General features: G+C 42.3%; 1 protein-coding gene across 1 annotated transcript; it reads right to left on the bottom strand.

The window, feature by feature from the left end:
- Positions 1 to 350: 350 nt before the first annotated feature.
- SLC30A10 (solute carrier family 30 member 10) lies at positions 351 to 18,894 on the bottom strand. The gene is made up of 4 exons (XM_073628365.1): positions 16,848 to 18,894; positions 14,615 to 14,695; positions 12,513 to 12,752; positions 351 to 6,086 (listed from the first exon to the last, which is right to left on the bottom strand). The coding sequence occupies exons 1-4, from the start codon at positions 17,389 to 17,391 to the stop codon at positions 5,611 to 5,613; spliced, it is 1,341 nt and encodes a 446-aa protein (XP_073484466.1). The 5' UTR covers positions 17,392 to 18,894; the 3' UTR covers positions 351 to 5,610.
- Positions 18,895 to 22,369: the final 3,475 nt, after the last annotated feature.

Raw genomic sequence — 22,369 nt, 5'->3', positions numbered from 1 at the left:
GCTCACATATTAAAATTACAGCAAACAGTATTTTTTTTCCCTTTTGGGATCTTACATGACTAAATAAAAGCTGATCATTGTAAGCACCACTGTCACAGGTAAATGATTTTTGTCTCAGCCCTGTAAAGTGATACACCTGGAAGAGAGCATATTCTTTTGAAAAACAGGCTTACTGGCTGGACAAAAACGAATGCAACCATTACATCTAAGAATTGGTAAACTGCAGTATAATAAAGGTTTGCTTTTGGGTTTAATATCACTTTAATGCCTTTTAGTAGCAAAATTTAAGTCTAACCAATGCTTAGTAGCATACCAAAAACTATGATTTAAACAAAAAATACTACATCAAAGTTATTACAAAAATAAAACACTTTATTACTTTTTCCAGATGTCATATATATTATAGCACTATTATAAACTGGGCATAAAATATACAAAGACAGCACAAAAAATACTTTCACAATTGTGGATTATCATTGCAAATGGTTATCAAAACCCTTTGGCTGTGTGTATAACTGTATGGGACTTGGATGAACTCTCCATAACGTGAATTAACAACATAAAATACAATACATTTTCTGTCTTTATTAAACATTTCCAGTAAACTTTCAAATTCAGTTGGTTTTCAGCTTTGGAAAAACATTTATTCTTCTTTACGACTGAATGATCTGTAGCAGATAGATGAAATTCTGGAGGTCTGAACTCATGGGCAGAACCTGATCAGTTGATTACTTTTATATGCTGAAACAAATCAAAATGGAATTTTATGACCCTTTATTCCTAATTGGAGTTAAATGTCTGAGATATCAAACAAAAGAAATAAATTCCATAATTGATCCCCTTGTCAATACCTAGTAATATCTATCACATAAATGGCTGAAGGGTGTTATCCAGCCCAATAAAAAGATGACTGTTGTCCGGACCAGCCAAAATGAATGGCACTAAGATTTCCACAAAAAAAAGGGGGAAGGTGCTGTGCCATTACCTATCTCAGAGTACTGTATATCTAGGAAAGAACATATAGAAAGATATAGATATAGAAAGAACAATATTGAGTTATCCTATCAGATCACTGGAGCATCATGGACATAGTTCAGGCCACAAAATAAATAATTTCTAGTATGTGTGCCATCCATTTTTTTAAAAATAGGCACCATGGAACATTTATATAATGGTACCTATATACTGATGATTTCTACCGTCCAAACCCATCTGCTCAAGAAAAAAAAGCTTGAAATCAGACTTTCTCCAAAGCTCTCTCCATATATAATGGGGTCTAATTATCTAAAATTGAACAGTCACAACCCTGAGCAATCTCCCTTTACTCAACACACAGACACCCTGTTCATGGCTAGTCAGCAATCCTCCCTATAGTGGAAAGAGGAATAGAAACAGAATACAAATGTCTAAACCACAAAGCAGTGATGACATAAGTCTCACACTGTCTGCCCTTGCTGTCATTGTTCCCTGCACAAATAAGCACAATACCATAATTACAGGGAAAAAATTGACCTGGGGACCTAAAGGATTTGGAAGGATCAGTAATCTATCTCATTCAGCGACAGGTCCATGGCCCACGGCCCACTCCCTGTAATTGCTGCCTTTTGCATGGCCCATTAGGACACCTTTAGCCTCACCTTTCCAAGACTTTTTTCTTTAAATTAGAAATCCATAGTGCCTAAACTTAAGAAGTAAACTCAATATAAGGCAGATATCTGAAAGCTTGTCCACAAAAGTAGTTTAAAGTAGAGCTGTTAAGAAAAACAACTATATTATTTACGTTGACCGATGAAGGCCCAATGGGTTGATATGAGCAACGACTTTACTTTTGCTCCTGTTTGTTGCAGCTTTTGTGCACAGTGAATTTGATATTCCTTTGCATCACAAAGGGTAAAAAAAAAATAGAAGTGGTTCTCACAAGGTTCCTCCTGACTGTTTAGACAGCTGATGTTCTGATGTCATCCTGGGACATGTAAGCAAAAAAAAAAAAAATGAAGTAAAACTAGTATCTGGGAGTGCAAACTATCATTCATTGGCAGGCAAGATGTTGGTATTTGCAAGCAAAAGCATTCAAAAACACATGAAGAAGCTTGCAACCAAACTGCTCATCTGATTAATGTTTCTTTGCGAGTCAAAAACTAAAAACAGACTACTGCCATTTCATATACAAGGCCAGTTAAAGCGCAATTGAGCCCTCAGGTATTTTACTTGTTATGCAGCCAGGAATACACCCAAAGGCAGATCCCCTTAAGGAATTGTGGTAATTCAAGTGATTGGCTGAGCAAGTCAACAGTAAGTGGTTTCAAACATGCTTGGGGCACGCATAGATCTATACTCAGACAAAAAAATGTTACAAAAAAAAACAAAAAACAGGCAGATTTGATGGACCACTTGGTCTTTTTTCTGCCATCACTTTTCTATGTTTCAATCTACCAGACTGTGCTCAGTGCAGCTAAAACAGCCTCCCATCACTGCCTATAGAGTGTGTAGAACTTTCTTGATGGACATTTCAGCTGAGCTGACAGGTCCAGTCGGGGGCCACTGTACTAACTATGCGAGGTTAGTTCAGCGATCTCTCCCGCTGAGCTGTTGTGTTCTGACAGGGGGACACCCCACCCCAAGGGCCAGAACACTCCGATCAGCTCTCTCTGTTATTGGATGAGCACTGAACGGGGGTCGGTCGGCTGCTGGTTCTACAGCATGCATGTCTGACATACACATGGGCAGAATGTCGCCCGGTATTTTTTGTACCGGCAAATGTCTCCCAACATTCTGCCTGTGTGTACAGGACTAAGTGTAAGTAAACCCCCCCTATCGTTTTCAGCCAAGGAAGCTACCATCTTTGCCTCTGTTTAATCTACAACTACCATGATGCTGCACATGTGATCATTTATGACACCAGCCATTGGATGGTTTGATAGTTTGGTTGAAAGCACAACCAATGGGAGTGTTACATTTCTGTCACGTGACGTAAATGAAACTGTCTTATGGATGGGTTTACTTCTGCATTAAGTCTGATCTAGGCATGGCCTGCCTTTTATATTGCCCCCCATGGTTTTATTTTATTTCAGATGTGGCCCCTCAGATCAACAAAATTTGTAACATGAGAGCCTACCTCTATACATCATATTCCATCAGGCAGACACTAATATTACACAATTGGTGGTAAATTTCCTGTGGCCACATTCAGATGAACTCCACTTGCTATTAGTGTCAAACTTTCCGCACTGCTTTTAACCTTATTGCCTAACTGGCTTTCTGTGTTCTTGGCAAAACAAATCACCAATAATTATTTCAAATAATCATTTTACTGCTTGCGATGATTAGTATTAACAGGGAGACAGCCAATTAGTTTTTATAGACCAATGTCACCATTGGTGTGAAACGGGATACTGTGGTGTCACATTTAACCGGTTCCCAACTGGCGCATGCCGATGTACGTCGGCAGAATGGCACGGCTGGGCAAATGGGCGTACCCTTTAAACTTGCCGCTGTGCCATTGCATGCGCGCCGCCAGCGCGCGTGAGCTCAGTGAGTTAAGTAGCGGGCCCCGCGGACTCGATCGCTGCAGGGATACCCACGATTGCCTCACGGAGAGGAAGAACGGGGAGATGCTAATGTAAACAAGCATCTCCCCGTTCTGCCTAGTGACAGTGTCACCGATCTCTGCTCCCTGTGATCGGGAGCAGCGATCAGTGACGTGTCACACATAGCCACGCCCGCCTCACAGTTAGAAACACTGCCCATTGAAATAATGCGTTTTTTTCCAAATTGTCGCTTTTTTTGTTTATACGAAAAAAATAAAAACCTCAGAGGTGATCAAATACCACCAAAAGAAATCTCTATTTGTGGGGAAAAAAGGACGTCAATTTTGTTTGGGAGCCACGTTGCACGACCACGCAATTGTCAGTTAAAGCAACGCAGTGCCGAATCACAAAAAGTGCTCTGGTCAGGAAGGGGGTAAATTCTTCCGGGGCTGAAGTGGTAAAACTGCTATTTATTAAGCGCAAGGAAGTCTTCAAAAAATATATTTTCACTTTAAAATTTTATTTTCATCTTGTCACTACAGACATGTGATTGCTGTATTTATTGATTGTGTTGTTTTCTTTAAATCCAACATATCTATATTTAAAGTGTAATTTACACATACAAAACTAAGACATCATAAAAAAAACCTGAGTTCAGAAAATATATAATATAAAAAAGATACTATTTACTTTTTTCATTTATACATATATGTTCTATTATGTTTTCTGCAGAACGGCTACATTAGTACAGTGCATATAAAGGTAAGGAACAAACAACACTGGATGAAACCAATTTTGCTTTGTGTTTTTTGTAAATCACCTTAAGCCCCGGTTCACACAGGGGCAGCCCGACTTGCAGCGCAACTCTGTAAGGCGACCTACACACAACCTCAGCGGCGGCTTGCAAAATGACTTCTGTATAGAAGTCAATGCAAGTCACCCTGAAGTCGTCCCAAAGTAGTACAGGGACCTTTTTCTAAGTCGGAGCGACTTGAGTCGTTCCTATTAGAACGGTTCCATAGTACAGAACGGATTGCGACTTGTCAGGCGGCTAAGTCGCCCCTGTGTGAACCGGGGGTCAGTTAACCCTATTTAGCAAATACCCTGAAGAAAGTGTAGCTCCTATAGCCTGTGACAACCAAACATCTTTCTTTTCTACAGTGCAGATCAGAAATCTATATGGTTGCTATGGCCAAGGAACAAGATTTTTTTTCTAGATATGAAAAATAGGAAATTGGGAGGAAGGCCTCAAAAAGAGACCCTCATTTGGTATCTGTATTCAAGGAGTACTGGATGGTTTTAGTTATGTTTTATGTGCAGCTTTTGTGTGTTTTGTATGTTTTTTTGATATGGATGCATGTGTAATTTTTATCATATAATAAATATTTTCTTGTACTTTTTACATAAACTGAGTACCATGATAGTCCTTATACTTAGTTTGTTAGGGTCCATTATTTTGTATATCTTTTTCTAGATACTTTAAAAAACGAAAAAACTAAAGACCCTTGCTTTGAGGTCCATAAATTCAGAAAATAATACTCTGTATGCTCAAAGGGATTCTGGAAACCAGCTCCGTCACTGAATTACCCATGACATAAAACTTCAGGTTATGCTAGAATTAAAGGAGTGAACATTTTTCAAAGCATGCACCAAGATAATTGCACTTCATGGTTTAGAGCTATGACATATTGGTACAAACAAAAGAGCCATTAAACAACCATAACGGCTATAGAGTCCCATAGTACACAAGAAAGCAACAGTACAATTATAGATTAACAGGCATCCAGACTCAATTTTGTACATCACAAAGTGGTACATAGTCCCCCATATTTACAGAGGGTTTAACATCAATGTAATTTAGTGTGCATTTGATCGATTGTGCACTAAAAGGCTTTTGTTTTCCATATGTGCATCCCCTAGCAGAGGTATACACTGCCCATTCAAGACCTCAACAGTGATATCTACCAAAGAACAAAGAGTACATAGGCAAACAAACACAACATCATCATACATCAAATGAAGTTATTTGGTCCTCAGAAAATTATTAAGGTTTTTCAACTCACTATGGTTCATCTAAACATTTTTAAAACCGAGTAGATTTTGCATTTAGAGCCTCATTTTCTTGGTTTACACTCCCGACACCGTTCACTTCTGGAACCTCTACGTACAAAGGGTCGACCGGTGTGTTAGCATCAATGTTTAAGTCATTACTTCGGTACCACACTTGAGAAGATTTGCCTTTTTTCAGAGCTGTGCCATTGGTCTCTGAGTAAGGGACCAGCTCCTGGCTGCAGCAGAGATAAGCATCACAGTTCTTGGAGATACAGGGGTTGCTGCAAGCTAAGGAGACCTCCTTCTCTTTGATAAACTCAGCCTGAAGAGTGACAGCATGGACCCCAGCCGAATGGAAAACCTTTCGGATGCTTCGATTCGAGACCAGGTAGTCGTTGAGGCTCTGGAATTTAACATGAACGGTTGCAATGTTCTTTCCACTTGCCAGTTCCCATATGTGAATTTCATGGATACTTTTCACCCCTGGGATTAATGATATTTTGCTACCTATAGAACACGGAAACAAAAGAATTTAAAGATATTTTGAGAAGCAGTTGGTTTAAATGACCAAAGCAGGCACTTGGTGAAGTCATTGCACTCAAACAATATTATGAATTCCGGTTAGCAGAACAATCTAACAAAGTGAGTCAGTGGTCACTTTAAGGGCACTGCCGGTCCTACAAAATTTCTTTGCAACATACACATATATTGAAGGTTGACAGTTGTCTTTGCTGATCATCCTGTGCACAAATAAACAGAAAGTGGTCCCCAGTTTCAATCAATCCATTCCCTCTATCTCAGAAAGTATGATCTTCTAAACATACAGTACATTTGGATTTGTTGGTAGACATCTGCATACTCTGTCCAGTCTGACAGTGACCATTTGGAAATTTCCAACTGATCCAGTTGATCAGTTTTTCGATTATTGTTCACTAATATCAACTTTGCAAAACCAAAACAGTTCTCCAAAAACTGGAAATGTCTACATAGAATAGAATAGAATCCATATCATCTTAAGATCAGATCACCTGGAACCCTAAGTTGCCTATTGTTTCCACCCAATATGCTCATCTTCTAAGCAGTGTTTGCCTGCTTAGAAGACTGCAGGTGTAAAATGTAACCCACTAACACAGATTATTGGTTTGTGTCTTGGCTTGTTACATCAAACCATACTTAGTGCATCCGCAAATTGTCCAAGTACTGGGTCAATCTATTACTCAAGCAACAAAAAAAGTGTTTTGCCACAAGGTATGGTAGGTGACCTTGTTGGCTCTGCAAATGAATAAAAAATATGCATGTAGGTACCTGGATGTGCCTTTATTATGGTCCTGTACCCAGTTTAGCAGGTTTTTCATATCTGTGGGTTTACTTGATAATTTTAGGAGCGTGAAAGAGGCATGTGAGCATCATTGAACTACTCAATCAATTTAAAAACAGAATGACAGGTCCAAAATTGGAAACTACCTTGCCCCACTTGCTGTCAAGGACAGCCTAGCAAATATGTTGCCTCAAGGCATTTTAATCCTACAGCCCCCTTGTGTCTATGGTAGCACAGACACTGGGACATACTGTAGACGGTAATACATACATTGAAAGTAACCTTACCAGGAAGCTACCCCATCCCTCTGGTTTGTACAATAACCTACCAGACTCCAGAGCTGCATAAGAGAGATGACGACCCCATGTGTGTGAGTGCAAAACACAGTAGCCATCATTTTATAACACTTTCTGAGTGTCTACTGTACATTTAAAGCAGAGTTTTTCAACTGGGGTTCATTATAACCCTGGACATCAACAGGGGGTTTAATTGCTGTCCATCATTGCAGCAGATTTATATCTATCCAGTAGTGGCTTCAGTGTTCTTCTTAAGCTATCGCTCATTCAAGTGCTGGGTACCAATGGGCAGACTAATTTTAGCCCAATGCTACTTGCCGAGTTCCAGCTCCTGACATCTGCACATTGAGCCAGCAACACAAGACAACAAGAACTGTTAACACCAAGCCAGCAGCATGGGATGAGAAAAGAAGCTCAACTCTAAGGTAAGTAACTGTATTCTCTCCCTACTCTGTGCACCACTTGCTCTTTGATAACATGGGCATAGCTTATTAGATAATGTTTGTCAGACATCAGACACTACCACTTTTCCTCACACAGCTGAAACAACATGCCAAGATATTATTTCTCTCTCTTCAACATTTCTCCTTTGATTCCACCATGGTTAAAGAATTTTCATCATAATAATGCTGAGACCCGAAGAAGTCAAGTTATCTTACAAAAGCATTTTCACAAAACTGAGCTGCCAATGAAATGTACTTCCAAAAATCCTAGGCATGTGAGCTCCTTTGATGAAGAGACTGGAGGAAATGAACTGGAGCAATTTTCTACCAAAACGAAATATATTTTTCCAGGGTAGGTAAGAATGTGAAAGCCAGCTGATCAGTGTGTTTTGCACTGAACGCCAATGCAGGGTTAGTTCTTTTATTTCTTTTATTTATTGATATATCTACAAATCACTGGTCACACTAACATTCCATGAGCTGTATGATCAGACATTCTTGCTGAAGAACTCAGTTTTTTAATGGTTCCCCAATGGTAAAAAGGGTTGGGAAAGGCTGATTTAAAGTCTTGGAAACTAGAAAGAGGGTCATTGGGTACCACCTTAGTGATATTTTAAACAGCCATACAGGTAGATGATAACAAGGAATGCAAGCAATTTCAGCATTTACAGTCATTTGTGTGCGTACTAGAAACACTGGTTATTGCTTGCAGAGTTGTTCAAAGTTTATTCTTCACTCTTGTGACCTGTTTTTAGCTGACTAAAGTACACTGTCCGCTGACATCACAGTGCCAGTCCAGGCTTAGAAAAGATCCCGACAATATGGTCTGGATCTGCCCAGATGCCTGGACCGGCAGCTGGCCCAGGCTCTCAGTAAGATGACGAGAGCCTGAGCCACCTGCTTCCACCCTCTTCACAGCTCAGCTCTCCAGTGAGCACTGGAGGGGCAGAGCAGAGAGCCGGTGACTGACAGTTACCGGCTCTCTGCTCACGAAACACTGAGAACGGAGTGATCAGCTGTGTTTGATTGCTCAGTTCTCAGTTTTAGAGCCGGCAGGAGACAGATGCAGCAGCCACCTAGATGAGTATATATTTTTTTTCTCTTAAACCTTACTAATCTTTTAAATAGGAGAATGTGTTAGTTGTCAACTAGAAGCTAAGCACTGGTAGGCTTTGATGCAAAGCCTTCCCTGTAACCCTAACACTAGCCCTCAATGTAACCCTAACAATTATTATTATTATTAGTATACAGGATTTATATAGTGCCGACAGTTTGCGCAGCGCTTTACAACATTCGGGCAGACATTACAATTACAATACAATTCAATACAGGAAGAATCAGAGGGCCCTGCTTGTTAGAGCTAACAATAAGCCTTCCTTTAACTCTACCATGTATCCTCCCTGTAATCCTAACAATAAGTCTTCCTTTAACCCTACCACTTACCCTACCTATAATACAATCATCATCTCTAACACTAACCCTCCCTATAACTCTATGAATCAATACCCCTCATACTAACCATCTCTGTAACCCTAACATTAACCCACCCCATAACTCTCACACTAACCTCCCCTGTAACTTTAACATTCATTAACCCCTTATGCCATATCTCGTATTGACCCTTCATGTAACTCTAATACTAAGCCTCCGTTTAACCCTGGCACGAACCCTCTATGTAACCCTAACACTGAGATTACCCCTCCCTTTAACCTTAAAACTATCTGTATCCACAACTCTAATATTAAGCCTCCCTTTAAACATAACACTAAACCCAGCCATAGACGGAGCGGGAATGCCTCTGGAGGAGCCATTGTGTTCATGCAGTAACCGCATGTAAAATCTGACAGGCTGGTTGTACCCAAGTTGATCAATAAATAGGTACATTCAGCCTGCCCATACATTGTTTGAATCTCAGACGGTTCCTGCTGAACCGGCCGAGATTCGAACCATCTATGGCCGGCTTAACCCTCTCTATAGCACTAAAAGTAACACTCACACTGACTGCCTCTTTAACACTAACCTTAAAGTGGATGTAAACCCTCACATATACCCAGTGACGTGAACAGCCTCAGATGATACACAGGGATGAAACAAATCTCCCTACATAAGTTTTACATGTATATCTGCTGTCTTCAGCTTTCTGTATTCTTTAGAAAGTGAACATCATGTTAGAGATTTGTGACAGCTGATTGGAGGAAAGGCAGACCCCCCCACCCCACACACACATAGGCAGAGGAAGGAAGGAATGTGCAGAGCTGTGCTGTGAATAGACCAGATCTCTGCTAATCTATTTATAGCCCCCACCCCGACACAAATTTCAAGCTGGTTTTATCTCGGTTGTCGGAGAACTTGTCAGAAGTTATCATGAAAATAACAGAAGAACAGAGCAGCAGAAAGACATGGGACTTAGAGCTTTGGAGAGAGATAAGAAAACACTACAGATATATGTGCTTAGGTCAAATTTCATGAATCAGGTTTACATCAACTTTAATGATAACTTGACCACTTGTTTGCACTATCTTGCACTGGTTGCACTGGGATCATCTACAGTGAAGAGCCTGTGCGAAAATATACTAGTACTAGGAATCTGCTGTTTCCTAAAAGTATCATTTAGACCCTTTTCACACGGAGGCGGTTTTCAGGTGCTTTTGTGCTAAAAATAGCACCTGAAAAGCGCCTGAGAACTGCCTCCCATTCATTTAAAGGAATGCTTTCACACCAGAGCAGTGCGCTTGCGGGGTGGTGAAAAAAGTCCTGCAAGCAGCATCTCTGGGACATGTTTGGAGTGCTTTAAAAAGTGCCTCAAAACGCTTCCTGCCCATTGAAATGAATGGGCAGCGCTTCCAAAGCGCCTTAAAAGTCCTTCAAAAGAGGCGCAAAATGGCTCTTTTTTCATTTTATTATTTAAAAAGCGCACCGTTAGCGCCTCAAAGGCAGCGCTTCAGTGTGAAAGGGGTCTTATATCTGCAGTCCTGCAAACAGGAGGGGATTGGCTAGATCATAAGCAGCCATATTGTAATACAGCTAATCATAAGAAATATGAAATTAAGGACACAAGCATGTTATTCACTGTTATATGGGATCATTGGATATCAGTTCAAAAGCACAGATCAGATATCCTCTGCATGTGAACTGTGCTGTTTTTGTGCTTATGTGTGTTTATTTCCTGGTGTGGAAACAAAGGCGCATAGAGAAAGGCCAGCTGAGAACAAACAGAAATTACTTAAGTGATTATTCTCCTAGTACTTCATTCCGGTAAACAGTTTTATGATGATGAGCTACTAATGAACATGGCACCTCCCATAACTATTCAGGACACTATTTATATGGATCAGTACACAAAAGAAGGCTTGTCTGGCTGTAATATCAATCATCAATAACAGGGCCCTGTCCTGAAATACCAAGCTTTAATGCATAACTTGGCATTGTTTGACAAGGTGATTTTATTTAAGGGCCAACTCTACCCAAAACTAAAATACACTGATGGGCTGAAAAAAAGCCATCAGTTTCTTGTTTTAAATTGGTGACTCCAACCAGGCAGCCTTGTAATGGACTTAGTGGATGGATGTAAATACTACAAGGGTTATTCCTTGCTTCTGGGATCCTAACAACTAAGAATCCAGTCAGTTATTCGGGATATTCTGGAATATCCGGTTTAGGACGGCATATAGCCCTGCAGCACTGAGGTCTTACACATTCGTTTTATTCAGAAAACACCTTTATGCAGTTTTATGTTTCTCTAAGTCTGTGTAGGTTTTCTTCAGGTGTCCCAGTATCCTCGAACAAACCAAAAACACTTTAGACCTGAAGTTTAATCTGCTTATATTTGGCCTTCCCTGGTTCCTCCCTTCCCCTTGTATCTACATGCTAATGAAATTTTTTAATAAAACCTTTCCAATTTCATACCTAGACTCAGGAACATCATCCCTGGGTCTTTGTGTGTTTTTTATGCAGTGCACACAGATCATGGCTGGCGGGAGGGCTCCGCAGAGTTTTGTACCAAGCTTCCTGAAAACATCACAGCACCCAGTACTCCTCGCAAGAGCCCCCAATTCTGATGCAAGCAGTAGACCGGCTCATAAAGGCCAAATGTCGTGCGACAATGGCCGGTTAAATATAAACCATCCAACATTTAGCCCATGTGTTTGGCAGCCAAACTGACAGAAGTCGGCAGTCTGGCTGGCTTCTGTCAGATGAGCATGCTGGAAAACCAGCAGCTGACTGGCTCCCGATCAGAGATCTCAGCCAATGGCAGAGAGTGCTGAGCAGAGTGTTCCGGCAGGGGGCCGTCCCCCTGTCAGAACACAATAGGACAGCGGGGGAGATTTCTGAACTAACATTGGGTTGTTAGTACAGCGGCTCCGACTGGAGCTGTCAGTTCTTTTTAATTCAACTCACTGCGAAGAACAAAAAAGAAAACCTAGTGGTGTGTACAAGGCTTTAGGAGAGGTTATGCAATTATCAAAATGCTTTGATGGGTGGATGTCGATCAGTCTGGAGGGGTGGGAACTTCTAGGCAGGTTGAATTTGCATGTAGACCATCCTAGGCAACACCCGCATGTGATGCTGAGCCTCCATTATTGAAAGAACTGAATTCCAATGAATAGAAAGGGCCAGCCAGGGACGGTAAGGCTGGAGAGGAAAGAGCTTGATGTTGCCTCCATCTTCTAATGGACACTGTGTGCAGTGAAATCAAAATGAGCAATTTCAGTACACAAGAGGAGTCTTTATAACTGTGCAAGGCTGAAGATAAGGCTGGGACCCAGCTTTAGGTAATCTGAAAATAATGATACTATACAAGTTCTGATAATATACATATAAATACAAGTAACATTAATTAAGTCTTCTCCACATGTAAAAGAACAACGTTTCTTACCAATGTCACCAACGTTAACATCCTCAGGGACCATTTGGAGTAATATAGTGCCTGTTTCTTTGATGAGGGGGAAAGCGGAATATAATATGATGGCCACCATGACTACAGTAAGGCTGGGATCGATGTAACACTGCCAGTTGCAGGGTTCCTCGGGTTTTATAGGTTTGACATAAAATATGATTGCTGCCACCACAACTACCACTGACCCCAATGCATCTCCCATAACATGAAGCAGGACACCTGCAGGCAGAGAAAGAAAGAAGTATTGTCAAACATCTAATTATATATTTTTTTATTTCTCTACGTTCAATCAAAACCTCCTGTAAACCCTAACCACCAGCAATCATGACTGGAAGAAGACAGGGAAAGGGAGGCATTATGTAAGCAATTGTGTTGTCAGTCTAACTCATGGACTCTTTCAGAATGGAGGAGAGCGAGCAAGCTCCACTGCAGTCTTTTTTTTTTTAAACATTTTTAAGGTTGTACCACGTGTTATCTGTAACTCATAATACATTAGTGTGATAGTCACTGGGAAGAATGCTCTTTACATTTGTGTTCATTGCGAAGAAGCTTACCCTTATGGATAGCTTAAAAGCTCATTGTTGTTAATTGAACTCAGTGGTCTCCAAACTGCAGCCTGCAGGCCAGATGTGGCCCGTTGCTTGTCCTTATCTGGCCCTTGGAACACTTTTCCTCTCATTGATACAAGGCATTATTAATCCTACATACAACAATAATGGGGCACTATTCCTTCCACCAACACCAATGACTGGGCACTATTCCTCCCAATGACACCAATGATGGGGCACTATTCCTCCCACTGATACCGATGATGGGACACTATTCCCCCCCAATAACACCAAGGATGAGGCACTATTCCTCTCACTGAGACCAACGATGGGGCGCTATTCCTCCCACTGATACCAATGATGGGATACTATTGCTCCCACTGACACCAATAATGAGGCACTATTCCTCCCACTGACCCCAATGATGAGGCACTATTCCTCCCCCTGACACCAATGATGAGGCACTATTACTCCCCCTGACACCAACGATGAGGCACTATTCCCCCCACTGACACAAAGGATGGGGCATTATTCCTCCCACTGATACCGACAATGGGACACTAGTCCTCCCACTGAGACTAATGATGGGGAACTTATTCCTCCCACTGATACGAATTATGAGACACTATTCTTTCTACTGCTTTTAGTGATGGGGAACTATTCTTCCAACTGCTACTAATTATGGGGCAATATTACTCCTACAGATAGCAATGATTGAACACTACAGCTCACACTTATACCAATGATGGGGCACTGTTCCTCTAATGATACCAATTATTGTGCACTATTCCTCTCACTGATTCCAATGGTCAGGAACTATGATGTGGCACTATTCCTCCTCATACTGACCATAAGCGGTATGTAATTTTTTTTTACATAAACTCACTACCAAGCCCGGCGCATTTTCTACTCCCACTGGCCACAGTCCGGCCCTCCTAAAGCCAAAAGGACAGTAAAATGGCCCTTTGTCTGGAAAGTTTGGAGATCCCTGATCTAACTCATTGAACACATGTTGTGCTTTTAATCAAAAGCATGGACCTCTCAGAATGGAGGAGAGAGTACAGGGATTACCTCATTAATGATCGGTTCTCCAATTGCAATCCTGGACCAAGCTCTATTGAATGTTCTCAACCTTTTTAACATGGAGGAACCATTGAAATAACTTTCCGGGCTAAGGGAACACCTTCTAATAAATACTATATCTATAATTCAAGGCATTTTAGCCTGATGGTCACTAGAAAGGATGCTCCTTACATCTGGAAAGAACCCCACCTTTACAGATAGCTAAAAACAAATCACTGCTGTCAGTGGTTGCTCATCTGAAAAATTGAAGTTGATCATTACTCAAGGAACCACTAGCAACCTCTGGAGAAACCCTAAGGTTTCATGGAAGGCTATTCTACTGCTTTGATTTCAGCGCAAAAAATAAGATCAGGGGCCTGGCTATGCTGCCTGGTAGGACAGTTCCCCAATAAGTACATTCTGTATATTTTGCTCCATTTTTATCTGCACATCTGCTTTTATGATCTTTACCTCTCATGTTTAGGGCTGCCGCGTTGTTATTCTTGGACTTCTCATCCTCCAGATCAGAATCCTGGTCTTCTAGAGAGTCACCTGTAGCCAAAGAAGAAACGCTGTGTTGTGTATAAATTCTACAAACAGAAGAAACACCAGTTTTTCAAAGATCAGCTTTGCCATTGACAATACAGATAGAATGTTTTGTCTGGAGACACACTTTAAAAGCAAACAGGGTCATACAACTTTAGAAAATAGCACATACAAAGGACAAATCCCATAATGTGATGGCAAGATCCTAAACTAGGAGCCCCAACATGATGAGTCAACTTGTTACACATGGGCCTATTGCTGCATACAGACAATCAGATATTCCGACAACAAAATCCTGGATTTATTTCTGACAGATGTTGGTTCAAAATTGTCTTGCATACACACTGTCGCACAAATGTTGTCTGAAATGCCGAACGTTAAGAACGCAGTGACATACAACACGTACGATGTGCGGGGAAAAATTAAGTTCGATAGCCAGTGCGGCTCATCTGCTTGATTCCGAGCATGCGTGGAATTTTGTGCGTCGGAATTGTGTACACACGATCAGAATTTACGACAATGGATTTCGTTTTTCGAAAATTTGAGAACCAGCTCTTAAATTTCGTTTGTCGGAAATTCTGACAAAAAATGTCCAATGGAGCCTACACACGGTCGGAATTTCCGACAACAAGCTCACATCGAACATTTGTTGTTGGAAATTCCGACCGTGTGTACGCGGCATATGAGTATGGGGAGTAAACTAACCTAAATGTAAACCTTTTGGAAGTTACTATATACACCTCAATCCATAAAGCTGGTACATACTTCTCAAGAAATAGTAGGCAACATCTTTCTAATATTGTTTCAGCTGGTTACGCAATGATGACAGATACACTTTACAGATGAAAACACAGAAATATTTTGGCAGAGCAGCCAGCAATAAGGAAAAGAAAACATGCAAAGTGTAGTATCCCACTGCAACCAATCAGTAATCCGTTTTTATTGATCAGGCTGTTCTAAACACATAATTTTGTATTATTTAAAAGTGTATACACATACACTATATACACACACACACAATTTCTGCTTATGCCTCTGTTTTAAGTGGTTGCATATCAGCCACTACATGTACAGTCTGCAAGTTGAGGTAAGATAAGGATATCTAACCATTCATGAAGTCATTAACCCTTAGACCTCAGATAGGACTCATAAAACTGCTCATACTCCAAGGTCACAGCAAGCTTCAAAGTACATGTTATCTGAGTTGAGTCTTATTACAGTACATAGTACATCAAAAAAGAAATGTTCTTGTAGAAATACAAGTTCCAGCAGAACCAGTTGCTAGGCCATCATGCTGGAACTTGTTATTTTCAAGGTGGAACATGCAGATTGGTTCACGGCCCAATAACCAATATGGCCAACAAAATCAGAGGGGTAAGTAGAAGAGGCCAAAAGAGACAGCTGCCCTGGGCTGTGATGATTGAGGGTCAATATTGCATTAGAAAAAAAAAGAATATTGATAGTTAAACCTGATCCCTACAAATATTATTATTTTAAATTATTAGTAGTAGTAGTAGTAATAGTAGTATATTTTTTGTATTTTTGAAAAGTAACTTGACTGATGTAACATATAATCTGTAACTATCATTATTTGCTGTTGTATTGTTTGTTGTAGCAGGGACGACTTAAAATAACAGTCACAAGGCTGAAAATAATCATCAGGGAAAACAAAAAATATTTGGCATAATAAATTACACCTGAATTTGAATTTGAGAAGATGGTTTGACATAATAAAATGCTTGGCATTTGTCTATAATGGGGTACATTTTTTTGGGCCTTGAAGCAAATCAACATTACAAACACCTTACCCATAAATCAAAAGCACCTAATTAAACCTCTGGTTCATAGTAATGGCCAAATCTGTCTGAAATAGACATGGATGATATTAGTCTGTCCCAAACGAATAGATTGTGTAGGGGACAACAGTTGTGAGCATATGAAGGCCACAACTGCCATTGGATGACCACATCTTAGCAGCTTGGAAAGACATGGATGACCCATATGGCCTAATTATCAGCACATTAGGTCTAAAACAGCCTCATCAGCCAATTATATGTGTGTATGGGCACATTTTATACAACTCAAGGCCTCAGTTGCTCATTGGTGCCTCTTTAAAAACCCACTAACCAATACCCCTGATGAAATAACCGAAAGGCACCTGCTCTGTCGTGGTCCTCACGCTCCGTCTCTTGGAAATCCGCCCTATAGGGGGTGACATTTAGGTGGTCATTGGATGATCTCTGAGGGTTCTCTGGATCCTTTGTTTTTCTGAATCTCCGCATGCACGCTCCATAGTCCTGGAAGACCAGCAGACCCACAATGTTCACCCCCAGACCCAGGGCACCCACGATCAGCACCAGCTCTGGGCCATCAATCTTCTCTGGCTTGGCTATCCGCAGCACTGAGTCCACCAGGATGGTAAAACAAAGGGCAGTCAAGAAGACGGCATTGCTCAGGGCGCCCACCACCTCGGCCCGGGCATAGCCATAGGAAAACCGAGGACCCCAGTTTGTGCGGCGGGAGATGCGGCTGGCGGTAAGGCCCACACAAAGGGAGATAAGGTCAGACAGCATATTGAAAGAGTCTGAAATGAGGGCAATAGAGTTGCCCAAGTAGCCAGACACCAGCTCTGCCACAAAGAAGATGACTGTGATGACTAGCATGAAGATGAGCCGGCAGGTCTTCCCTGTGTACCGCCCCATGACAGCAAGTAGAGGTAATAGTCAGTGCCAGGAAAGAGAAAGGTCTCAGAGGATCAACAGGGCAACAGACTGGGTCACTGTCAGCTCTGTACCTGATTACTGGTTCTGATTGCTCTGCAGGGTCTGCAGCTACTGAGCATATGGCACCAGGCACCAAGCAGTGTACAAGCCAGGGTGAGCTATCTACTGAGCAGTGAACTCAGATCTTATATGTGCAATTTAAAGGAGCCAAAAATGTCACATATATTTGTACTGTTTCTAATCAATACGTGATATCACACAACACTGCCTACTAAAGCAGTGGGATTATGCAGCACTGCCTGATACAGGATCAGTACAATGATGTTCAGTAGCGCAGTGCAATCTTACAGTGCTAAGCCAGCAGAACAGAGGAGGGTTACAGAACTGGCTTTTTATTGCTGAATTCCTTTACTGCAGCAGTGGGATCTTGCAGTGCAGGAAGGCAGATCAGCAGTGGGATCTTGCAGTGTGGGGAAGTAGATCAGCAATGGGATCTTGCAGTGTGGGAAAGAAGATCAGCAGTGGGATCTTGCAGTGTGGGAAAGAAGATCAGCAGTGGGATCTTGCAGTGTGGGAAAGTGGATTAGCAATGGGATCTGGCAGTGCTGGAAGGCAGCTCAGCAGTGAGATCTTGCAGTGTGAGAAAGTGGATCAGCAGTGGGATCTTGCAGTGTTGGGAAGCAGATCAGCAATGGGATCTTGCAGTGTGGGAAAGTGGATTAGCAGTGGGATCTGGCAGTTCAGGAAGGTAGATCAGCAGTGGGATCTTAAAGTATGGAAAGATTAGAAGTAGGATCTGGTAGGTAGGTATGCAAGTAGTGGTATCTTGCAGTGCAGGAAGGTAGGTCAGCAGTGGGATCTTGCAGTATAATAAGGTCGATCAACAGTGGGATCTTGCAGTGCAGGAAGGTAGGTCAGTAGCTGGCTGTTGCAGTGCAGGAAGGTAGGTAGGTAGGTAGGTCAGTAGCTGGCTGTTGCAGTGCAGGAAGGTAGGTAGGTAGGTCAGTAGCTGGCTCTTGCAGTGCACGAAGGTAGGTCAGTAGCTGGCTCTTGCAGTGCACCAAGGTAGGTCAGTAGCTGGCTCTTGCAGTGCAGGAAGGTAGGTCAGCAGAGCGATCTTGCAGTGCAAAAAGGTAGGTCAGCAGCTCCTCCAGTCATTTCTTCCAGTGGTGTCTCCAGGCTGAGCGTTGCAGTTTATATAGACGGAGCCGAGTGATATAATCGGTGAAGAGTGATGTCACCGCCCAGCCCGGCCGCTCCTATTTTCCAATACAGCGGCACGTACTCAGCACGGTGTGATCTCCATGTGACAGGCGGGACTCCTCCGATTACACCCGGACCGTGCATTCATCACCCGAGTCACCGGGGACCGGGCTCTCTGCAACCGGAGGATGGGAGATCTGTAATCATCAACCCAATCCATTCACCGACCAGTCTGTACACTGGATAGAAACATCTCTTCCCAATGTGTGTATGCTGTATATATCTATATTTCCCGATAGATGATAGATGATAGATAGATGATAGATAGATAGATAGATAGATAGATAGATAGATAGATAGATAGATAGATAGATAGATAGATAGATAGATAGATATGTTTGTATTCTAATCACTCATGTCGATACATTTTAACAATGAGTTTATAAAATGTATATACATTTGGAAAACTATAGCCATTCATAATTCTACAACTCATTAAAATAATCATCATAATGGTCATCATGTAGATTTTTAAAGCGGAGGTCCACCGACCATTCATTTTTTTTTTTTTTTTCAACCATGCAGACACTAACATAATAACAATGTAAGCCTCACTTGTTTGGTGAACTATGTCCCCCGATGTCCGGTTTTGAATAAAAAACAACGTTTTAAAAATTGTGGACGGCCGGTTCCATCTTGCTTGTGGGCATGTGAAGCCCACAAGCATTTACTTCCTGGATGCGGTGAATGCTGGTAGCTCATTCCCGCTCGTTCCCGCGCATGCTCAGTGTTAACAGCGCGGAGCGCCGTAAACTTCCAGGCTGCCATCACAACGGGCGTCGTCGTCTGAAGTTCCCGCCCCATTGTGATGGCAACAGATAGCTCCTAGGAGACAGTGATAGTTGTGATAGCTTCCAGGAGACAGTGCGCCGCCCTCCCAGGATACAGTGCGCCGCCGGGGATAAAGAATATACACGCCTACTCCCGCGGGGGTCCGAAACAGGAAGTTCCACTATAAAGACAAGGTAAACACACAGAATTTTTTTTTTTTTCATTTAGACATCTGTTCAATGCCATGAAGGGATTAATATAAAGTTTACAATATGTGTGGACCTCCGCTTTAAGGCTTCCCTCATACCGAAGCATTTCGCGCTTGTGGTTCCATTAGTTGGTAGCAACAACCCAAACGCAGCAAGCAGACGCACATTTTTGCAGAAGGACATCAAAAAGCTATATAAGCTACTTTGATGTGTTTGTTGTGCATAGGGAAGCCAGTTGAAATTAATAGGGGGCTCAGGTGCGTAGCGCAAAGGTGCAAAACCCGCATAAGCATGGTGAGATTTTGCACCTATTCTCAAAAGTCCTGCTGTGAGTGCAGTTCCATGAAAAGTTGTTCCCCATGTTTTCCAGTGATAACCATTCATATACGCGCGACTTAGAGCAGAGTTCCACACAAAAATGGAACTTCCACTTTTCGGAACCCTCTCCCCCTCCGGTGTCACATTTGGCACCTTTCAGGGGGGAGGGGGGTGCAGATACCTGTTTAAGACAGGTATTTGCACCCACTTCCTGGCATAGACTCCCACGGGAGTCTACGCCTCTTCCTGTCCCTCTGCGATGTCTCCTGGCAAACACACACAGGTCCCAGGAGATAGCGGGGACCAGTTACAACACGCTGTGCGACTCGCGCATGCACAGTAGGGAACCGAGAAGTGAAGCCGCATCGTTTCACTTCCTGGTTCCCTCACCTAGGATGGCGGGGGCAGCTGCCCAGAGTCGAGCGAGTGATCGGCATCTACTGCCAATGTCACTGGACCCTGGGACAGGTAAGTGTCCAGTTATTAAAAGTCAGCAGCTGCAGTATTTGTAGCTGCTGGCTTATAATATTTTTTTTTAGGTGGACTCCCACTTTAAAGTTGCAGCAACTTCAAAGTAGTTTATGCACTACTTTGGCCCAATTTGTATGCAAGTTGAGGGCCATAGACTTCAATGTTAACCCTCAGAAGTTGCATGAAAGTCTTACCTGAATGTTATACTGTGTAACAGTTGTCCATTATCACTGGTCAAAGCCAAAGACGTATCCAAGTTGCACTCATCCAAAGTTGCACTCCAAAGTCAGCGCAACTTTGGAGTCCTACAAGTGTGAATGGAGAATAAGGCCCCTTTCATCACACGATCTGGTCTGCCTGTCAGATTTTCAGGTGGACCTAATTGAATCACCCATTGTCCTCTATGGAACGGTGGATTTCAGCGGACATGTGTCCGCTGACACCCGCTGGGCATCCAATCCGACAAAATCCACTGGAAAATGGACGTATGATGATATGTTCATCCAATCCACCCAGCGTATCGGATGACAATCGTATTGAAACGAACATGCAGTTCATTTCCATCCAACCGCCCCATAGAGGAGAGTGGGCTGTGTCCGTGTCCACTTTGCATAGCAGAGCGGACATGGACCTGTCACCTGCTGCTCAGCGGGGATCAGCAGAGAGATCCTCCGCTAAGCGGGCAGATTCTGCTTGTACGGATCCGCCCCATGTAAAAGGGTTCTTAAGCTGGCCATACATTGATCAGTTGTGTTTTTTTTTTTTCAATCAGCCAGCAGGCTGATCGAAAAAAAAAAAAAACTAAATAGAGTCTCCCATCCAAACAAGAAAGGTTTATGGGGGAATCCTCCCCACTGCTCCAAACTTTCTAAACAAAGGGCCAGTTTGCTGCCCTTTAGAATTTAGGAGGACCGGACTGTGGCCATTGGAAGTAGAAAAGGTCCTCACATCAGTGGGAAATACAGTGCCCCATCTTTGGTGTCAGTAGGAGGAATTGCGCCCCATCATTGGTGTTGGAGGAATTGCGCCCCTTCGTGAGTGTCATTGGGAGAAATTATGTCCCATCATTGGGCCCCATTGCTGGTGTCAATGGGAGAAATTGTGCTCCATTATTGGTGTCATTGGGTGGAAATGTGCCTGTTCATTGGTGTCAGTGGGGGGATTGGTGGCCCATGATTGGTATCAGTGAATGAAATAGTGCTTCAAAGGCCAGATAAAAGCAAGCAAAGGGCCGTATCTGGCCCCCAGGCCACAGTTTGGTGACCACTGCTCCAGCAGAATACACTGCGATTGGCTGCAGCGCTGGTCAAATATAAATTGTCAAACACGCCCATTTGTGAGAGGTTGATCATTAGATTGACTTCTCACAAATAGGAATAGGCATACATGGATCAAAATTAGGCCTTCCCTGCTGAACCAGACCGACTTCAATCCAGCTTGAGAGGATTGGTATTGGACCTACACATTTTAGATGATAGTGGGCTGTAGGTACACAATGTGGTCACAAATAATCTTTCACATATACAGAGTCACACATTGGAACAGGCTGAATCTGTGTGATTGATCATCGATCTTCTCTGGCTTGGCCAGTCGCAGCATCTCATTCACCAAGATGGTAAAACAAAGGGCGTTGCCCAGGTGCCCCCACCACCTTTCACACAAAATATTTACAAAGCCCATTGGGAGTGAAACTGTTTGACTGGCCTATGGAGAAGAAAAGAGAGTGCAGATCAACAGCTTATCTCAAGAGAAAGCAATAACAATGGGCTGAAATAAACCTGGTCAAAAGATTTGACCCCTGAGAAGGCCACAACCGCTATTGGATGACATCTTAGCAGGTGGGAATGTTGTAGCCCATTGGTTAAGAAATAGAAACAAAAAAATTACTTTGCAATTAGTGTTAAATGATCCCAAATAAGTGATGC

The sequence above is a fragment of the Aquarana catesbeiana genome, linkage group LG04 (assembly GCF_042186555.1).
Source record: "Aquarana catesbeiana isolate 2022-GZ linkage group LG04, ASM4218655v1, whole genome shotgun sequence".
Classification (NCBI taxonomy): domain Eukaryota; kingdom Metazoa; phylum Chordata; class Amphibia; order Anura; family Ranidae; genus Aquarana; species Aquarana catesbeiana.
Note: the sequence above shows the minus strand (reverse complement) of the source record. Positions and strands in the feature narration are given on the sequence as shown.

Excerpts from the sequence above, each read along its gene's own strand:
- SLC30A10 (XM_073628365.1), bottom strand. The coding sequence starts at position 17,391 with ATGGGGCGGTACACAGGGAAGACCTGCCGGCTCATCTTCATGCTAGTC. Across the intron at positions 14,696-16,847 it reads TGAGGACCACGACAGAGCAG|GTGACTCTCTAGAAGACCAG; the intron begins GTGCCTTTCGGT and ends CTTTGGCTACAG. Across the intron at positions 12,753-14,614 it reads GGCAGCCCTAAACATGAGAG|GTGTCCTGCTTCATGTTATG; the intron begins GTAAAGATCATA and ends CTCTGCCTGCAG.